This window comes from Acromyrmex echinatior, chromosome 3 (assembly GCF_024713525.1).
Source record: "Acromyrmex echinatior isolate Ae372 chromosome 3, ASM2471352v2, whole genome shotgun sequence".
In the NCBI taxonomy this organism is placed as follows: domain Eukaryota; kingdom Metazoa; phylum Arthropoda; class Insecta; order Hymenoptera; family Formicidae; genus Acromyrmex; species Acromyrmex echinatior.
Window position 1 is genome coordinate 22040078 of NC_141854.1, and position 18553 is coordinate 22058630.

General features: G+C 32.6%; 3 protein-coding genes across 10 annotated transcripts; all 3 read left to right on the top strand.

Moving 5' to 3' along the window:
* The first annotated feature begins 230 nt into the window (after positions 1–230).
* On the top strand, positions 231–3189 carry LOC105143290 (AH receptor-interacting protein). Of its 8 annotated transcripts, XM_011051516.2 has the most exons (8): positions 231–246; positions 607–746; positions 1563–1650; positions 1741–1920; positions 1997–2165; positions 2348–2534; positions 2641–2783; positions 2872–3189. In XM_011051516.2, exons 3-8 carry the CDS (start codon positions 1576–1578, stop codon positions 3072–3074), a joined length of 957 nt encoding a protein of 318 aa, XP_011049818.1. In that variant the 5' UTR covers positions 231–246; positions 607–746; positions 1563–1575; the 3' UTR covers positions 3075–3189. The 8 variants fall into 8 exon arrangements, with proteins under 8 accessions (XP_011049818.1, XP_011049822.1, XP_087260879.1 ...); XM_011051520.2 differs by lacking the exons at positions 231–246; positions 607–746 and adding an exon at positions 776–916; XM_087404753.1 differs by lacking the exons at positions 231–246; positions 607–746 and adding an exon at positions 922–940.
* Positions 3190–4288: 1099 nt separating this feature from the next.
* LOC105143291 (protein pelota) lies at positions 4289–7147 on the top strand. Its single transcript, XM_011051522.2, has 10 exons — positions 4289–4433; positions 4691–4748; positions 4836–4928; positions 5024–5174; positions 5705–5818; positions 5884–6024; positions 6106–6328; positions 6422–6614; positions 6720–6826; positions 6974–7147. The coding sequence occupies exons 2-10, from the start codon at positions 4708–4710 to the stop codon at positions 7069–7071; spliced, it is 1161 nt and encodes a 386-aa protein (XP_011049824.1). The 5' UTR covers positions 4289–4433; positions 4691–4707; the 3' UTR covers positions 7072–7147.
* Positions 7148–9303: 2156 nt separating this feature from the next.
* LOC105143292 (pescadillo homolog) lies at positions 9304–12059 on the top strand. Its single transcript, XM_011051523.2, has 8 exons — positions 9304–9475; positions 9605–9838; positions 9898–10405; positions 10501–10637; positions 10722–10981; positions 11069–11256; positions 11340–11539; positions 11622–12059. Exons 1-8 carry the CDS (start codon positions 9452–9454, stop codon positions 11880–11882), a joined length of 1812 nt encoding a protein of 603 aa, XP_011049825.1. The 5' UTR covers positions 9304–9451; the 3' UTR covers positions 11883–12059.
* The last annotated feature ends 6494 nt before the right edge of the window (positions 12060–18553 follow it).

The window sequence follows — 18553 nt, forward strand, 5'->3', positions numbered from 1 at the left end:
TTTTCTGTTCTCTATTCTTTTTATTGTGCGGAGCCCTTAATTAGTTAATTTCTTACTGTATATCCCGACTAATAGTGACAGACTACATCAAAACAACCAATCAAATGTTTGCTCCAAAGTTAGTGGATTGCTCACAGCAATCAGGTTCCTTCTTATAAATTGAGGCAACGTTTTGATTAATTAAAGAGCAGCCGTCATGTTCAAAACGATTGTGCATTCTTGGGAATGGAATACCTTAATATTCTTGTAACTGTTTTAATTCTTTACAGAAACGTGAAAAAAATAAAAGTTTAATGTCCGTTTTTACCAAGATAGATTAATTTTGATCTCGGTTAAACTTGTTCTTTATCTTTTTCTAATTCTTAGGATTAGAAAGGAATGAAGAGCAAATTGAACCAAGATTAAAATTAAACTACAATAGTAAAAATGGGCATACAAATATTGGATCATCTAAAAAGTATCCGCAGTTTTTTGTTCTAGATGTGTGTTGATAGTCATATATCTAGTGACAAAGTATCGCGGATACTTTTTAGATGGCCCAATATTAATATAAATCATGATGTAATTCTGTTGTCAATTCAGTGTGATTTATAAAAAAGTTCACAGGAATTCAGAACGAGTATTTAATTAGAAAATAAAAGGCAAAAAATTCCGCATGCATAAGTACATAATCGAATGCATTCAAAAAAGTTTCACTCAAATGTCAAAGGTGAATTGCAAAGGAATAAATTTCGATTGTTCGCTAGGTAAGGATATCTGCCATGAGATTGTAGGTTTGTTCGCGTCGCATATTCTAATACTTCTACATGCTCTAAATTGCTCTTATCATAGTATTTACTCTAACGCGCTCGTTGAAGTAAGTAGAAGTTATAGCAGAAAACATATTGGAGAATGCTGGAGCATACGAACAAACCTTGTATGTCAAATCTGATGACAGTTTGTATGTAAAGCCAGCACCACACGATGCTTGATTTCTTGCTGGATTGCTAGCTAGATTAGAATCTTGCCACCGTATTAGCTGCAATGGTGTCAGTGCCAGCATTACAGTCAATACGGTGGTAAAATTCTAACTCAGCTAACAATCCTGCAGGAAAACATTCGTGTGCCGCAGGCTTAAGTTTTGCATAATCGTATTTCTTAATAATTATAATTGTAACATAATGACAACAATAATATTGTAAATCATTTAAAAAAAATATATCGTCATTTATTTTATAGACAAAATTGGACAATTGTTACATTGTTTTTTTAAATAAATTATTGAGGTTATGAATCTGTTTTTTCACATAATATTGTACCATTAAAATTGCTTTAATGACATATAATGTGCGAGCATAGTTACAACATTTTGTTACTTAATAATCAGACATCAGAAAGTATTTGCTAAGAATAAAATATTTCATTTTTTAAATATTAGGTGTTGGAATTAATTCGTAGCGTTTTACAAGTGATGGGAAGTACTTTCATTAATGTATTTTTTAATGCTCATGTGAAATAAATAACATTCTTTCATTAAAAACGCTACGAATTAATTCCAACACCTAATATTATTTATTATTTAGCATCTAGATTATCATGAATGACGAGTATATTGTGAAAACTGTTCTTCATGCCGGATCAGAAATTATTAATTTTATACCAGGAACAAAGGTATATGTATCTGTTATTTCTTTAAATTACACAAGATTTTTATTTATAAACTTTGTTACGAACAATTATTTATAATTGGTTTTATTTCAGGTTATATTTCACTTTAGAACTACAAAATGTGATTTTGATAAAACGTTGATAGATGACAGTAGGACAATGGGAAATCCAATGGAACTTATATTAGGAAAAAAATTTAAATTAGAAGTATGGGAAGCAATTATACAAAAAATGGCATTGAACGAAGTTGCCTGTTTCAAAGTGCATAAAAGCGTATGTTTGTAATACTTATTGTTACAATTTTATGTTTAGCATGTAGAATATACTTCTATGATGAATCCTGTTTTAGCTAGTGACTACATACCCTTTTGTCTCTAAGACATTAAGAGAGGCTGGCAAGTCTCAGTCACAGAAACGTAATCACCATTGCTGTGGCGTTACTCTTCAAAATGAAGGCATTGGTTATGCTGATTTGGACGAACTTATAAAATGTCCTCAGGATCTGGAATTTACATTAGGTAGCAATATAAAATATCAATATACATTGTATACTTTATTAAAACTTAATACAAAAGTTTTTATATACTTTCATGATTTTCTGTATTTATTTTTCTTCTTTTACAATATAAAAAATAGTTTTAAACAAACCAAAATGTTATAAAACAGCAGGACCGATAAAAATAACTCTTGTATTTTACAGAACTTATTAAAGTGGTATTACCAAATGAGTATGAGAAAGAGTCATGGCAAATGACAGAGAATGAGAAACTGGAAAGTATTCCGCATCTAAAAGAAAAGGGAAATGCTTTATTCAGAGAAAAAAAATATGACAATGCATCTGAAATATATGCAAAGGCTATTGGAATATTGGAACAACTCATGCTAGCGTGAGTTCTGCCTATGAAGAAATATGTTGAAATTAAAAGAGATTAGTCTATAAGACAAACAACATGGTTACATTATATAATATAAATAAATTGATTTTGATTTTAGCGAAAAACCAAATGATGAAGAATGGTTAACTTTGAATCAAATGAAGACACCATTGCTTTTAAATTATGCACAATGTAAACTGTTAAATAAAGAATATTATTCCGTTATTGAACATTGTACAACGGTTTTGGAAACAGAGCCAGGTATATACATCTTATAAATACAGGACAACATTAGGTTATCTAAAAGTAATATCGCTAAAATACTATTAAGTTTGCTTTTTATTTGCAGATAATATAAAGGCTCTTTATCGAAGAGGTAAAGCATACATTGGTGCATGGGATGAAAAAAATGCTATTAGAGATTTAAGGAAAGCTGCTGAAATCGATCCTTCTCTATACAATACTGTCGAAAAGGAGTTAAAGGCATTTGCGGCAGCTATTAAAGAGAAGGATAGTGTACAAAAAGAGAAATTATCAAAAATGTTTAAATGAATTTGTTAAAGTTTAATTATTTTAATTTAACAATACAATAATTAGAATTTTATTTTAAACCACATGTGAGAACACAACCAATACGAAGAAAAATTAAATACCTATACCCGTCAAAGCTGGATTTTTAATGCTTTAAATAATTTAATAAAATATATATACTATATAAGTCATACATATATACCATATTTGTAGTCATTCGAACTGCGCACCAGTTTTTTTGGACTTCTAAACACAATTAAACTATCGTAATAATATCACAAATTAAATTAAATCAACAAGCAATTTTTAATAAAGTATATTAGAAGAATGTTAATGTGCAAAAAAAACTAATTTATAATGTGCTTTATAACTAATTTATATATTATAATTTAAACAAATTCATTTTAATATTATGTATATATAATGTGAAATTAATCTTTAATTTCACGTTGAATCAATTTAATCAACTATATGATCCGTTTTCTTTTTTTTAAAGCTGAAAGATTAATTGTTTACTAGGTTCTATTACGAAAGTTTAAAAAACTTATCCACACAGTATGAATATTTGTGTGAATCATTTTTTGAAATATGTTAAAATATTTCAGAAATATTTTATAATAATTTCTAAAACATTTTAAAATATAAATATTGCATTATTATATTTTACAAAAATAATTAATTAATTATTAATAAATAATTTAGACATATAATTAATTTATACTATTGTACAAATATTGTAAAAACAAGAATATTTCTAAAACTGATTTTCTAGATACATTCGTATTTTAAATATATTTCATGAAAAATTTTTGAAATATTTCAAATTTTGCAATAAAAATGGTTTTGGAAAATTTTTTTAAATATTTTATGCTATGGGTAATACATTAAATTTACTGTATATATGTATAAAAGAAAAATTGTCTGTTACACAAATATCTCAATATAATTTTATATTATGTAAATACTTAAGAGATTAGAATTATTTACATTAATATGAATCGTTATAAAAAATACGATTACAAGTTAATATATTTATATTATTTATTATATATATATATATATATATGTATATATATGTGTCTATGTATATACATACATACTAAGGAGAACTCTGTACATACAAATAAGAAACAAGAAAATAAATATATATTGAAATGAAATACAAATATACGAATAGCGCCATCTGTAGAAGGTAAATTTGATATTATCTACCAATCACGTTACGAAGGTTCGGAAGGTTGCGATTGTTGCAAATAAATCGCTAAGCGTGAGGTATCATGAGGTTTGACATATGGCATGATTCGTTGTACGACGCTTCGAATAAAGAAAACATGAATTCAATAATGTTCCTAAAGATATAATCGTGTAATAAATGTAAAGGTAAACTCTTGACTTTATATTAACTCCTTGATGTTTTTAAGTAAGATATTATGATTTAACCTATAACCGAATTTGCTTTTCTTTTACAATATATATAATCAATTTGTTTCTTAATAATAAGCTTCAGAATTGTGTTAAATTTCTTGTTACATATTTTTTTTATGTAATATAAATTTTTTATGCAAATACATTTATATTAAATTTAATTCATAAAGTTATGATGTTTTATATTATACAAAATGATTTTTATATTTAAGATAAAAATAACTTGAAAATGAAGCTAGTATCAAGGAATGTAGATAAATTTGGAGAAGGGTAAATATATATTTTATATATAGTATAATCTTTATAATATACCAATATAATCTTAAGATTACATATAAAATTTAATGTAATCTTTAGGCGTGTGTCTCTTGTCCCTGAAAATACAGAGGATATGTGGCATGCCTATAATCTCATTAGCGAAGGAGACTTTGTAAGCTGTTCTACTATCAGGTATATTTAAGTTTTATATTTCTTAAATAATAATATTTCATTTAATTTTAATCAATACCATCGTGTCAATTTTATTTTTCACTTTTTTTTTTTAGAAAAGTGCAAATGGAATCAGCAACTGGTAGCTCTAACAGTTATAGAGTCAGAACTACTTTAACGATATGTGTAGAAAATATTGATTTTGATACACAAGCATGTGTTTTACGACTTAAAGGTAGAAACGTGGAAGAAAATAGATATGTTAAAGTAAGTTAAATTATATTATAAATTTTCATCTTTGGTGTATGGTGTAAGGTTAAAATTAAGTTAATAATAAAGTCTCATGTATATAAACATTCTTTAATCTTTATAAGAAATAAAATTTTCTTTTACTAAAGATGATTTCTGTAGGTAAAACGGTGATGTTTTTATGTTTTTGTAATCTATTTTGTATTTGTATTCGAACACAGTCGTAAACATTTTATTAGCAATTTTATTTAGCTTAGCTCTGTTATTTTTGTATTTGCTTTTCAATTGTTTGAGCTTGTAAATTGTTTTAATTTTTTAATTTTAAATGAAAATATTTATTTATATTATTATTTGCATTATTAAAGTATTTGTAATTGTTTCTCTTAAATGCATTTTGACTTATCCAAATGTAATAGTTTCAATGATGGGATCTTATGTTTTATTCTTCTATATATTTATTTGTATGCATATTTAACACTTATTATTGCTTTAAATAGTAAATCAGATAATTATTTATAATTATATTTAATTGCTTTTTTGTTTTATAGACAGGAGCATATCACACATTGGATGTTGAACAAAATCGGAAATTTAGTATCACTAAAGCTAAATGGGATTCTATTTCTTTGGAAAGAGTTGATACTGCTTGCGATCCTGCACAGGTTAATGCTTTTTTAAAACAAAAATTATATATTTGGCTATAATGCTCTCTTTTGTTTTGTTTTAGAATGCTGATGTAGCCGCTGCCATTATGCAAGAAGGCATTGCACAAATTTGTTTGATAACTTCCAACATGACAATAGTCCGTGCAAAAATCGATCAAGTTATACCAAGGAAAAGGAAAGGAAACGTTTCACAACACGAAAAGGTTTGAGAAACGTTATGTCAACATTAAAATTGTTTTGTATGAATGAGCCTAAACAAAATTTTTAATTTGATATATATTTAGGGCTTGACACGTTTTTACGAAAGCATTATGCAAGGCATATTAAGGCACATCAATTTTGACCTAGTGAAATGTGTTATCCTTGCTAGTCCTGGTTTTGTGAAAAATCAATTTATGGACTATATGATACAACAAGCTGTTAAATCTGATAATAAAGTTATTTTAGATAATAAAAGTAAATTTTTGCTAGTTCACGCTAGTTCGGGTTTTAAACATTCATTAAAAGGTACCGTATAGATATATATGAAATCTGAATGAACATAATATTTGAAAAGTGTTATTATCTTTATATTTATTCTAATTCATCGTGTTATAACAGAGGTTCTAGCCGATTCTGCTGTAATTTCTCGAATTTCTGATACCAAAGCAGCAGGAGAAGTAAGGGCTTTAGAAGTATTTTACAATACTCTTCAAATGGATCCTGCTAGAGCATTTTATGGAAAGAAGCATGTTGAAAAAGCTAGTGCTGCTCAAGCAGTAGAAACTCTGCTTATATCAGATAAATTGTTCAGGTGATTTTCGTAAACTTGTTACTTATTGCAATATTAATTTTATAATTAATTTTATTTTATAATATTTTTTTTGTATTTTTTTTTTATCAAATCCACAATGTTCAGATGTCAAGACATAGCACAGAGAAAGGAATACGTTGAGTTAGTTGAAAATGTGAAAGACTCTGGTGGCGACGTCAAAATATTTTCGAGTCTACATGTTTCGGGTGAACGTAAGTCTTGTACATATAAACGATACATGATTCAGCTGAAATTTTTAAAAATGTAAAGTGCTTAATAAAGTGCTTAATAAAAACTTATTTATTGTGTGTCCTAATAAATTTATTTGTATTCAAATAAAATTATGATTTTATTTTCAGAATTAGATCAATTAACTGGGATAGCAGCTTTGTTACGTTTTCCCATGCCGGAACTGGAAGACGAAAGCGAGGATGGTAGTGACTCAGAAGAAGATTAGAATCATGATATGCTAATAATTTTGTATATATTTGTGCTGTGCGCAGTTAAAAATATCATTACTAATAAAAAGAAAATTAATATTTTTATTTATTTCCCAACCGTAAAAATTTTATATTTTAATTTAAATTACGTTACAATTTAAAGTAATTCCATTTTTAAAGATACTTTTTGCTCTAAGATCGCTTTCTATTATATGTGTGAGTATTGAAATGGAAATTATATACATTAATATATATAATGTTTACATATTGTATATATATATATATTATAGAAATTATATTGCTGAAATGAAGACAGTTTAATAAAGCTACTAGTTATATATATATACAGGATCCATTATAAAAGTAATGCGCATTTTCTGGGAAAAATAAATTTATTGATCGTAGCGGTATAAATGCTCAAAATTCTTCAAAATACTCTCCCCCTGAATCAATACATTTGCGGAGACGTGTCTGCCACGCCTGGAAGGCACGCTGAAACTCCTCGACGGGAATGTCTCTTAGGAACGTTGTAACATGCTTTTGGAAGTTTTCTACGGACTCCCAATGCTTTCCTTTCAGCTCTCTCTTCAGACGGGGAAACAAAAAAAAGTCGCACGGAGCCAAGTCGGGACTGTAAGGGGGCTGGGGAACCACCGGGGTGTTGCTCCGGGCCAGGTAGTTGGCAACGATGAAGGCCGTGTGGCTGAGGGCATTGTCATGGTGGAGCTTGATCGCGTCTTTGATGTCAGCCCTCACGCGCGCGACCCGGCGTTTCAATCTCTTGAGCACCTCCAGGTAGAAGGCTGAGTTGACAGTTTCTCTCTGCGGTACAAACTCAAAATGGACGATTCCTCGGACGTCAAAAAAGACAATGAGCATCGTTTTGATGCGAGACTTGCTCATTCGCGCTTTCTTGGGGCGGAGGGATGATTTTGAGTGCCACTCGCTGCTCTGCCTTTTCGATTCTGAGTCGTATTCGAACATCCAAGATTCGTCTCCGGTTACGACAGAGTTAAGAAAGTCCGGCTCATTTTTAATCAAATCCAACAATTCTTGACAGCGCGAAACTCGAAGTTCTTTCTGGTCTTCCGTCAACACTTTCGGCACAAGCTTTGCGCAGACCTTGCGCATTTGCAGATTCTCCGTCACTATCCCATGTACCGCAAATGTGGACATGTTTAGGGTGTCAGCGATGTACTGGATGCTCAATCGACGGTCGGAACGCAAAACTTCGCACACACGATTCACGTTTTCGTCGGTTCTGGCCGTTGTTGGGCGTCCAGAACGGGGTTCGTCGGCGACCTCCTCCCGGCCCTCCTTGAACGCCTTGTGCCACCTCCCGGACTGTGACCTTGAAATGCAGTCATCCTTGAAGGCCTCTTGAAGCATCTGGAATGTTTCGGTTGCATTCTTTCCAAGTCGCACGCAAAACTTGATGGCGCATCGCTGTTCAAGCGAATGCTCCATCGCGCCGTGTTACAAAGTCGAAAAACACACTTCACGCGGAGGCACGTCTTTCCACTCAGACTGCTCGGAGCAAATTGGCGACCGGCTGCCTTGGAAGGGCAGACCCCCCACCACATTTTCCGACCCATTTTACCCCGCTGCGATGGATATTCGCGTCACAATAAAATCATGCGCATTACTTTCATAATGGACCCTGTATAGTGACGGAAAAAAGTGAAGGGATAGTATCAGTACGCTTCTAGCCTGTGGATGTAATACAGACATGAATACTTTCGACGATACAATTTTATCGATACTGTCAGAAAATGGATGTAGTAATGTATTTGTCTTGTAATAAAACTTATTACAAGTGCCAACAGATTGATTGTTCGTCTTTGTCTATCTAACGGACCGAAATTCGTAAATAGTGAAAATACAAAAAATTGTGAAATTGTTGAACATTACCGATCGAATCATGGACATTGGTTACGTAGTTCAACGTCCACATTTTGTGGATATAGAGGCGCTTCAAAATAAAGTAACAGCTAAATCTCGGGCATGGCCGCTCTCAGGCTTCTCTCTAGTAAAAGTCAAATGCAAACATATCGAATTATAAAGTACATGTTTTACTTAACAATAAAGTGTATTATTTCACGATTTAACCAGTTTCTATGTTTATTTATAAATATATTCTTTACATTAATTTGTGTACTGTTTTAATGTGCAGTGCCTCAGAATGCTGCGTCCAATCGAATTGAATTGAATTCTCTATAACTGATAGGGATTTTTTTAATAGTACCTTTGGGACAATTTTCAAAATTCCTTGGCAACACTGCTTCTTATACTTTTTAGAAGCATTTTGCACGTGGTGTGTGTTAATTTCTTGTATATTTGGATGTATTAGCACGTATTTTTTTAAATATTTAGGTATTAAATACAAAACACATCACAATGGTTGTAATAGGTAAAAAAAAGGTGAGTGGATTTTTAAATCTTTCATATAATATATTTCATTATGAGTAGACGAGGTTATGCTAAAATTTTTACGGAAATTCAATGGAACGACATTCTTAAGAATTAAATCGATATGTTTTAAATTTACAGTATCAGAGTGGTGAGGGAGCGCAGTTTATGACGAGGAGAGCTGCTCTTAGAAAATTACAATTAACACTGAATGATTTTCGTAAATTATGTATATTGAAAGGCATATACCCAAGGGAGCCACGCAATCGTAAAAGAGCACAGAAAGGTGTACCCGGTATTAAAACCTTATATCACAAGAAGGATATTCAATTTTTGATGCACGAACCGATTATATGGAAATTAAGGGAATATAAGGTATAACAATTTATTGGAATCAAATGTTTATATTATACTTTATAAATATATATTTTTAGATTTTTAATAGAAAAATTGGACAAGCAAAGGCAATGAAAGATTTTGCCAAAGTAAAGAGATATTTGAGTAACCATCCTACGTTAAAGATAGATCATATAGTCAAGGAACGTTATCCAACATTCATAGATGCATTGCGTGATTTAGATGATTGTCTGACTCTCTGCTTTTTATTCAGTACATTTCCATCATTGCCTCATATACCAAGAGATCAATCATTACTGTGTAGGAGATTAACAATTGAATTTCTTCATGCTGTTATTGCTGCCAAAGCACTGCGAAAAGTATTTGTATCCATTAAAGGATATTACTATCAGGCAGAGATAAAAGGCCAAACGATAACGTGGATAGTGCCACATCACTTTTGTTTCGAACCTCAAGCAAAGAACGAGGTTGATTTTAAGGTCATGTCTACATTTGTAGAATTTTACATTGTGATGCTTGGTTTTGTGAATTACAGATTGTATCATACTTTGAATTTACATTATCCTCCCAAATTGACAAATTCTGGTGAGTAAGATCATTAATATAAATTATTGATATATTATTTGAAGTATGAAACAATCAATTAATTCAAATATAAAATTAAATATTTTATTATATAGAGAATATTGAAAAAACGTTAGTCGATGAAGAAACATATGTCTCGGAGAGAATAAGTGCATTAAATGTTTCATTGGTCAATTTGGATTCTTCAGTTTCAATTGAGGATGATAATATTGAAATAGATCAATTTTCAAATGTAAGTTTAAAATGTTTAATTAATTTTATATTCGGTAATTTTATATATATAAAATCTAAATACATTATTGATTACGTTTTTTAGGAGACAGATACTACCAAGATAGAAGCTGCTAAGGCAGAAGCTGAAAAAATAAGGAACCTGAAAAATTTATTTAAAGGCATAAAAATTTTTATTAATAGAGAGGTTCCTAGAGAGCCTTTAGTATTTATTTTACGTTGCTTTGGTGGAGAAGTATCTTGGGATAAATTACTGTTTGTCGGAGCTACTTTTGATGAGAATGACGAAACGATAACTCACCAGATTGTAGATAGACCAAGCATGATTAAACAATACATATCGAGGTACTATATGTTATATTTGTTTTATATTAATTTATTACTTTCATATATATAACATTTCTGAATTATTAACATAATTTTTATTTACAGATATTACGTACAGCCACAGTGGATTTTTGACAGTGTAAACGCGAGAGAATTATTGCCTATAGAAAAATACTTAATGGGTGCTGTACTTCCTCCTCATCTTTCACCATTTACAGAAGGTCGACAAGATCAAATATACATACCTCCAGAAGAGCGTGCTCTCATGGATCCCGATTATAAATTAAACAATTGTATGATTTTATTTTGGATGAGTGTATTGAAATTATTACATAAAATTCTCTATATTTATTTCTTTATATTTGATCTCGATTAGTGGAAGCAGATTCAGATTCAGAAGAAGAAGACAAAGAAGATAAGAACGAGAATGAAGAAGAGAAAATTGAAACTGAGAACGATTTGAGTTCAGGAAGTGATGAGGAAATGGAAGAGGAAGAAGAAAATGACGATAATGATGTACAGATTGATGAAGAAAAAGAGAAAGAGAAAATGAAGAAACAAGCTCAGCTACAAAAGGTTTGTTATTAGTTTTTTTTTATTATCTCTTAAAATAATCTAAAAAAATTGATTTTTGTTATCAATATTTGTAAACTTGCAGAAGAAGATGAAGGTACAGACTGGTGAGATCTTGAAAGAAAATCCATGGGAGAAAGCTCGATTGGAGAAGCAGGAATATCGTCTCAGAGAAAAGATGATTAAGAAGAAACATCGTAAATTGTACCAGAGTATGATGAAAGGTCGAGAAGGAAGAGCTAAAGAAATTTGGCTCTTGCGAAAGAAGAGACGTATCCACGATGCTAAAGAGAAAGAGAAGCGAAAAGAGCAAAGAAAAGCAAATAGGAACAGATCTAACAAATAAAGTAGGAACGGATTATTTAAATTTAAAATAAAATATATTCTTCCCATTTCCTTTATTTGATAACGAATATAAGAATAAGACATATTATAATGTATATTTTATTTATGTTAATGTGCTATTTATGGTTATTTCATGTAATAGCTGTAAGATTACATTAAACTTTTCCATTTGAATGAATAGTTTTACGCATATATTTTTTTTTATATAAATCAGCTATGAGATATTCTGTAATTAAGTGTAATATATATTGAATAATTACAATTTACAGGATGCAGAGACGTTCGTATGAGATTAATTTCTCCGCAAATCGATAGATACCGTTATGTATAATGGCAGATGCTTTTTATCTAGTCCTCCCACCGGAAGCCTACGCGTTTGGCGATCCTGGTCTTTTTCAGCGAAGGACTTTGAAGGCCAGTCCACCCACGCAGATTGACCCACGCAAAACTTTCTACATGTATGAGTCAGATTGCGACTGATATTTATCCGTGTATGTGCGATTGTAGAGATTGTTAAAATTCAAAATCATTGATATTATAATTCTGACATTTAAATGATTTATTTAAAATTGTATCTCTTTCTAGTATTTTTTATTAGATCATGAATTTTCGAATATGCTGCAATCCGAGCTCGATAATAATCTTTTGTCTTTTAATACCATTTATCTTTTCGCGATTACATCTCGCCATAGTCTCCTTGTGCCATGCCTCTATAAAAATTCCTTTGCGTCTGGTCGACTCCCACGAACGCGGTAGAGGTCGTACGTTGATCTTGAGGAACTGCAGAGTGGAAGGTTGCTTGTAATGGAACATGTTTCTCTTATTAGGTTGCCGATACTATCACGCCTGCGACTGTCCCCGTGACTTTCTCGTGAATCTAAGCGAACTAGTATCGAAGGACAAAGTCATTTGATAGCGGATACATTATTGCCAGTGCATCCGGCCGCACTCTGCGTACCAGCCGCGCATCACCTTGAATCGAGCCTCCGGTGTGACGCCGTGAGTGGGATGCAACTGAAACGTGTTTCTGGAGCTGCATACTTCTTCATAACGAATTCCCATTTTTATGTTTATTAATAACCGAGAGTACGCGTTCTTTGGTAGTATTTGAAATGTCGCTGAAAATCGAGGTCCACTGCAAATTCAACATTGAATTATTAGGTGTTGGAATTAATTCGTAGCGTTTTTTAATGAAAGAATGTTATTTATTTCACATGAGCATTAAAAAATACATTAATGAAAGTACTTCCCATCACTTGTAAAACGCTACGAATTAATTCCAACACCTAATATCATCAACATATATATATATATATATATATATATATATATATATATATATATAAATACATATTGATGATAATTCAGATTTAATTCTACAATCGTAATTAATTGTGGATATATAACAATTAACTTTAATTAATAATTCACACACAATTAAGAGAAATTTTAATTAAAATCGATGATTTTTGCCATATTTTTCACTCAATCGTTTCCTTTCCTATTTTTCATATGATTGACATTGGCGCAAATATAAGAACATTTTTTTTTTAACCAAATATATTTTTTCTTGCAAAGTGAGAATCGGATTCACCGTTGCTAAACGTAGGTACTGTCATTGTAATTTTCCCCGCGCACTCAACGCGCGACGCAAGCTTCGAGTTTGGATGCCAGGCACGTTTCTTCTTTACGTGACTTGCCGCTTGCCAGTCATTCAATCACTTCCAAAGTCTTCTAGAATTTCCTTGAGCTCGTTCCCAACATTCTTCATTAATCTTCAATCTGCAATATAATTTTGATGCAAATCTGGAAGCAACACCTGATGATGTCTATTCACGAGTTTCTTCGGATCGTATAAGAAAATGCTGACAAATTCCATTCGATCCGATTCGCATTATCTTTATCTAATCTTTAAGACATCGTGCTTCTTCATTTTAACATAAGAGGAAAAATTGAACGATGTATAGAATGATTAATTTACTTTAATTCCAATGGTAAATTCTTTACATTCATTTTGCGTGTATTCTCGCAATGTAATGAATTATGTTGACGATATCTTTGGATAGAAATTCTTCAGAACGGGAAGGAAACTCGAAAGAAAAGTTACGAGCTGCGCACGCGGTCGATTTCTTTGATTATTTGCAGTGGTGACTGCAACCGATGTTGGCCGTCACGACAACGAGGAACTAATGCGGGTGAACGAGCGCAGGGTTTGTGTGCGTGCACAATATATGCGTGTGTAGGTTTTGCGCTGGCCGCTGGCTGCATGGCACATTGGGCGCTTACGTCATTCTTGCTATTCCTGTTCCAAACCCATCTTCGTCCGGCACATCCTGAAAAACGTTAGGAATCTACGTGGCTGCGTGCGAGCAATTTTTGGAGAGATTCCTAATCGTCTCTCTCGTTTTCTTGCTCTCTCTCTCTCTCTCTCTCTCTCTCTCTCTCTCTCTCTCTCTCTTTCTTGAATCTTTCTAACGCCCTATCGTCGAGTGACCTCGACGACGTTCCACCGTCTGTTATGGATCTGCAAATCGCGGCTTCGGCGCCGCGGCAATGCCAGGATACGCCCATATCGTCCTTTTACGCAAAACCGACGTGAGAATAAATACTCAAGCAAACGAGAATGAATTGAAATGAATTGAAATGGATTCATATTTTTAAAAATATCGATTCACGAATGTTAAAATGAATACTTTTCAATCCTGAATTTTTATTCATTTATAGGAATTGCATGGAGCATATCTCTTTGTCTTTCAATCTAAAAATAATATTAGCTTTTTCTGTGCATTGCGAATACTGTTGGATATCCTGTTCCATTAGGCAAGATCGAATTATTAATTTAATTATCAACGATCCATCATGGTCCATCATGATCCAAATTTCCTTTAATCTGCTTTACTTCAATTTACTTTAATACGTAAGAAGTTATATTCTGCTATTGTCATCTAGTTTTACTATTCCTATAATTATTCTACGTTTCTATTTTCCCATTTTGCATGCCACAAAAATTATTTTATTACACTAAAAGTTGGAACTTGTGTTTCTAATTGTAAATTGCCTTGAAGTTGTTATTGTACAGATGTGTTTTAAACATTTACTTATTTTCTTTCCTTTTCTCTTCATTTCTAAAAAAAGAATTATTTTTTTTAATATTTAAGAATTATTATTTTTTAATATTTTATTTGCAGGATTTGTGCATTTTCTGTAATAAGAGTATATATATATATATACATATGTTTTTTAAGACATTTATATTACGATCGTCAAACGACGACATCTCTGCGACATTTCGCTTTTTCTTCGAAAAGAAAATATCGGCACTCGATTTGGCGCGAGATGTGGAGGATAGCGTGGGACGTGCACGAGCTGCCTACGTAGCCATAATATACCAGGCTTACGAAATGTCGAGGGTCTCGAAAATACCGTTCGGCGAAGCTGCTGATTTCGGAGAAAGTGTCATTCGTGCAAGTACCTTATTCTACAACGCTGCTATAGCAATAGTTTATCCGCTAAAAATGAATCGGTTTAGGAATATTGATAATATTTAACGAGATAATACATTTGACAGAAAATTAAATATTTTATTTTAAAGTTGACGCAAGCAGCGTAAGCGTTTCCCAGAGAATTTATCTTTATTTTTGTCTTTAATAAAATAAACATAATTTTTTATTTTTACTCGTTGAAAACAACTAAAATAGAAAAATAAAATTTATTAATAAAAGTTAAGTATAGAACATTTAAATATTTCTCGACGATTTATTTCTTCTGCAATTAGTTACACTCGCGTGAACTCACTCATCTAAGAAAGAGATTAAAGAAGAGAACATTCGTTTTATCTTTCATAAGAAATAGCAGTTGTAAATACAAGTAGAAAAAAAATCACACACACGCACACATACGCACACACACAGAGTGTTTCAGAAGTGAGAAAATTCAACTTAATATAAAGTATATAAAATCATCCATTTTCCTTTACATTACAGAATTCCCTTTTGGCATAAGAAAAATTTTAGCTAGCTGCGAAGTCAGATGTGTGATTATAGCGAAGGAATGAAAATTAAGAAGGCAGTAAACGAGTGCTCATCATAAGGATAAGCGAATAATTACGCAAGCAAGGTAACTACGGGCATTAATGCGCATCACAGCGAATAATGAGGTGTATTGAGAACCGAAAGTAAAGTGGCTTCCGTTTCTGAGCTTCCGTCACGCGGCGTAGCTTACTAGCTGAAGGATCCGTATATCTATCGTGTCCGTGAATCCTTCGGTCGTTGATTCTAGTTAAGAATAACTCAACGCAGTAATGAACATAAACATTTTGGTGCCCTGAGTATGCTGTACTTGCCATGACATCATCGCCAAGCGATCCTTCGTCTTATTCGTCTCAATCATAATTCCATAATTTTTTAACAACATGACGTAATAATTTATGAAAATTAAAATAAGCGTTAATCATTATAATCAAGTTTGACGCGTATCTGCGAGTCCGTTACTCTTTCGGTAACTAATTCACATAACGCTCGAATGAATGGACTGATCAGTGTTACTCGGTGATTTCAACGCTCAACCTGAAATACAAACTACTCTCTCGAATTATACGTGATGTCATCTTTTTTTTTTCCTTCCCAAACGTGCTTCATATCTCTCTAATGGGAAAAAGGACACAATAGCGTGAGTGGCGCTAACTATGCTAATTTGAATTCGGCATACAAACCTAATAATAGCGCACAGGAAGAAAAGAAGTCAGTTATTTTAGTCTCAATTAAATAGCGCTTTTTTTATTTCACCCCATTTCATTCTTTTCTTTCCTCGTTAAATCAATTCAATAAAACAATGAATATGATTTACGCGCGTGATGAAACGTGTTTGGTAAAAAATTTTGAATTTCATTGCCTTTCAATCGCGTCGTCGATCGATTGCTTTTTGTATTTTTCTCTCGTACGTGTGTCTCGTTGAAAATTCAAGGAGCTTGAAACTGTTCGGCACTTATCATCCAAATGATCGGCACGTTACGGCATCGACTAATCTAGGAATTCCTGTTGCACCCGTAGCCGCGGCTCGCGGAAAGAAGCGCATTATCGGATGTTACGATGCGTCCGCGGCTCGCAGCATTGTTGCGCAACTGTGCAGTGTGCGATGATGAATCAACTTCAACGGATCGGCGGCGATCATTCACTACGCCGGGAGACAGACGCGTGCCCAGCGCCTCGTTCGCAAATTGGCCAATTATCACGGTAAAACCATGTTCTATCAACGCAACGGCCCGGCACGCACATCGCTATCGGAACGATGTGCGCGGCTCGATCGGCGCGATGCGATGCGATGCGATGCGATGCGATGCGATGCGATGCGATGCGGCGAAAATATCGCTTAGGCCAAGTGTTTAGCTTATTCGCCAACGATAAATATATCTGCCAGTAATTGCGTATTTCTTCTCTCCTCCTTGCTATTTCACGTCTATAGCCTCGCGCGACGATTCATGGCAATAATCTATTCCGCATACGATAATTATTTACGTAATAAAGGATCCCGACGGTTGAAACTCGCGGGATCTCATCGACGCGATATCGCTTAATGTAACTTGTAACCATAGAGGAACAAGATCTCACCACTCGACCACCGCGCCAACGAGTTTATGTTTTACCGAAGATGCTTATCCCGGCATCGCGTAATCATGTGCCTACGTTGATAAATGCGGACCTATTACAAATTTCGTTTGCTTATATTTCATTCCGATCGTTGTCGCGTCGATACGACATGTTATTACACACTTAGATAATTATGGTAGAATTGATCTTTCTTATTTCTTAATATATGTGCGTTCATCTATTATTCGATTTGAACTTGATTTGAACGTACGAATTTAAATTTGTCCTGCTGAAAATAATTACGTCACCCAGTTGCATGAAATCATGTAATTAAAATATATAAATCACGTAATTTAAGTAATTAAAGTCACATAATGTTCTTTTTTCTTTTATTTCTATCATTCAATTCTTTAAAATTCGGTAACGATAAAATTACATGATGGATGAAATTATTTCTAATATCATGTGATTTTTCAAATTACGTCATTTTAAAAAAATCACGTACTGACTTGGAACAATCCGTTACGTGATTTATGTATTTTAATTACATGATTTCATCATGCAACTGTGTGACGTGATTCTTTTCAATAGAGATACACGTAGAAGAATAGACTGCCTATTCCCTAATCTCAGCATCTGTGTTTTATTAGAAAGAATTGATATCAGTATCTCTCTTCACTTTGAAAAAAGAGAGAACGATATATTTCGAGCCTACCTCACTCTTTTTAAACCGCGAAAGTGAACAATTTTATATATAGGAATGCATAATCTATTCTACGCCTACGTTTGAATTTCACAGTGTTTGTCACTTTGCAATGAAAAAGAAAGCCAAAGAAAGTAACGAATTTTCGAATTATCTCAATGATGAAGAGATAAAGAAAAATATACTTTTTGTATAGCCTATACAATCGTAAGTATTCTCAAAAGTTATCGTTAATCTAAGGAGCTAAAAGGATACCCGACTGAAAGGTAGCATACTGGCATCTCGTTTCGCATGTACGCGGACACGTGCCCTAAAAGACACCGATTGCGGCTGTTTGCAAGGTGGTTTTACAACAAACGCTCAATTACCGCACCGTAGCAGCTT

Coding starts and splice junctions, on each gene's coding strand:
- LOC105143290 (XM_011051516.2), top strand. CDS start 1,576: ATGAATGACGAGTATATTGTGAAAACTGTTCTTCATGCCGGATCAGAA. Junction 2,166..2,347: donor GGATCTGGAATTTACATTAG/GTAGCAATATAA, acceptor TGTATTTTACAG/AACTTATTAAAGTGGTATTA. Junction 2,784..2,871: donor GGTTTTGGAAACAGAGCCAG/GTATATACATCT, acceptor TTTTATTTGCAG/ATAATATAAAGGCTCTTTAT.
- LOC105143291 (XM_011051522.2), top strand. CDS start 4,708: ATGAAGCTAGTATCAAGGAATGTAGATAAATTTGGAGAAGG. Junction 6,329..6,421: donor TTTTAAACATTCATTAAAAG/GTACCGTATAGA, acceptor GTGTTATAACAG/AGGTTCTAGCCGATTCTGCT. Junction 6,827..6,973: donor TCTACATGTTTCGGGTGAAC/GTAAGTCTTGTA, acceptor TTTTATTTTCAG/AATTAGATCAATTAACTGGG.
- LOC105143292 (XM_011051523.2), top strand. CDS start 9,452: ATGGTTGTAATAGGTAAAAAAAAG. Junction 9,476..9,604: donor TTGTAATAGGTAAAAAAAAG/GTGAGTGGATTT, acceptor TTAAATTTACAG/TATCAGAGTGGTGAGGGAGC. Junction 11,257..11,339: donor CGATTATAAATTAAACAATT/GTATGATTTTAT, acceptor GATCTCGATTAG/TGGAAGCAGATTCAGATTCA.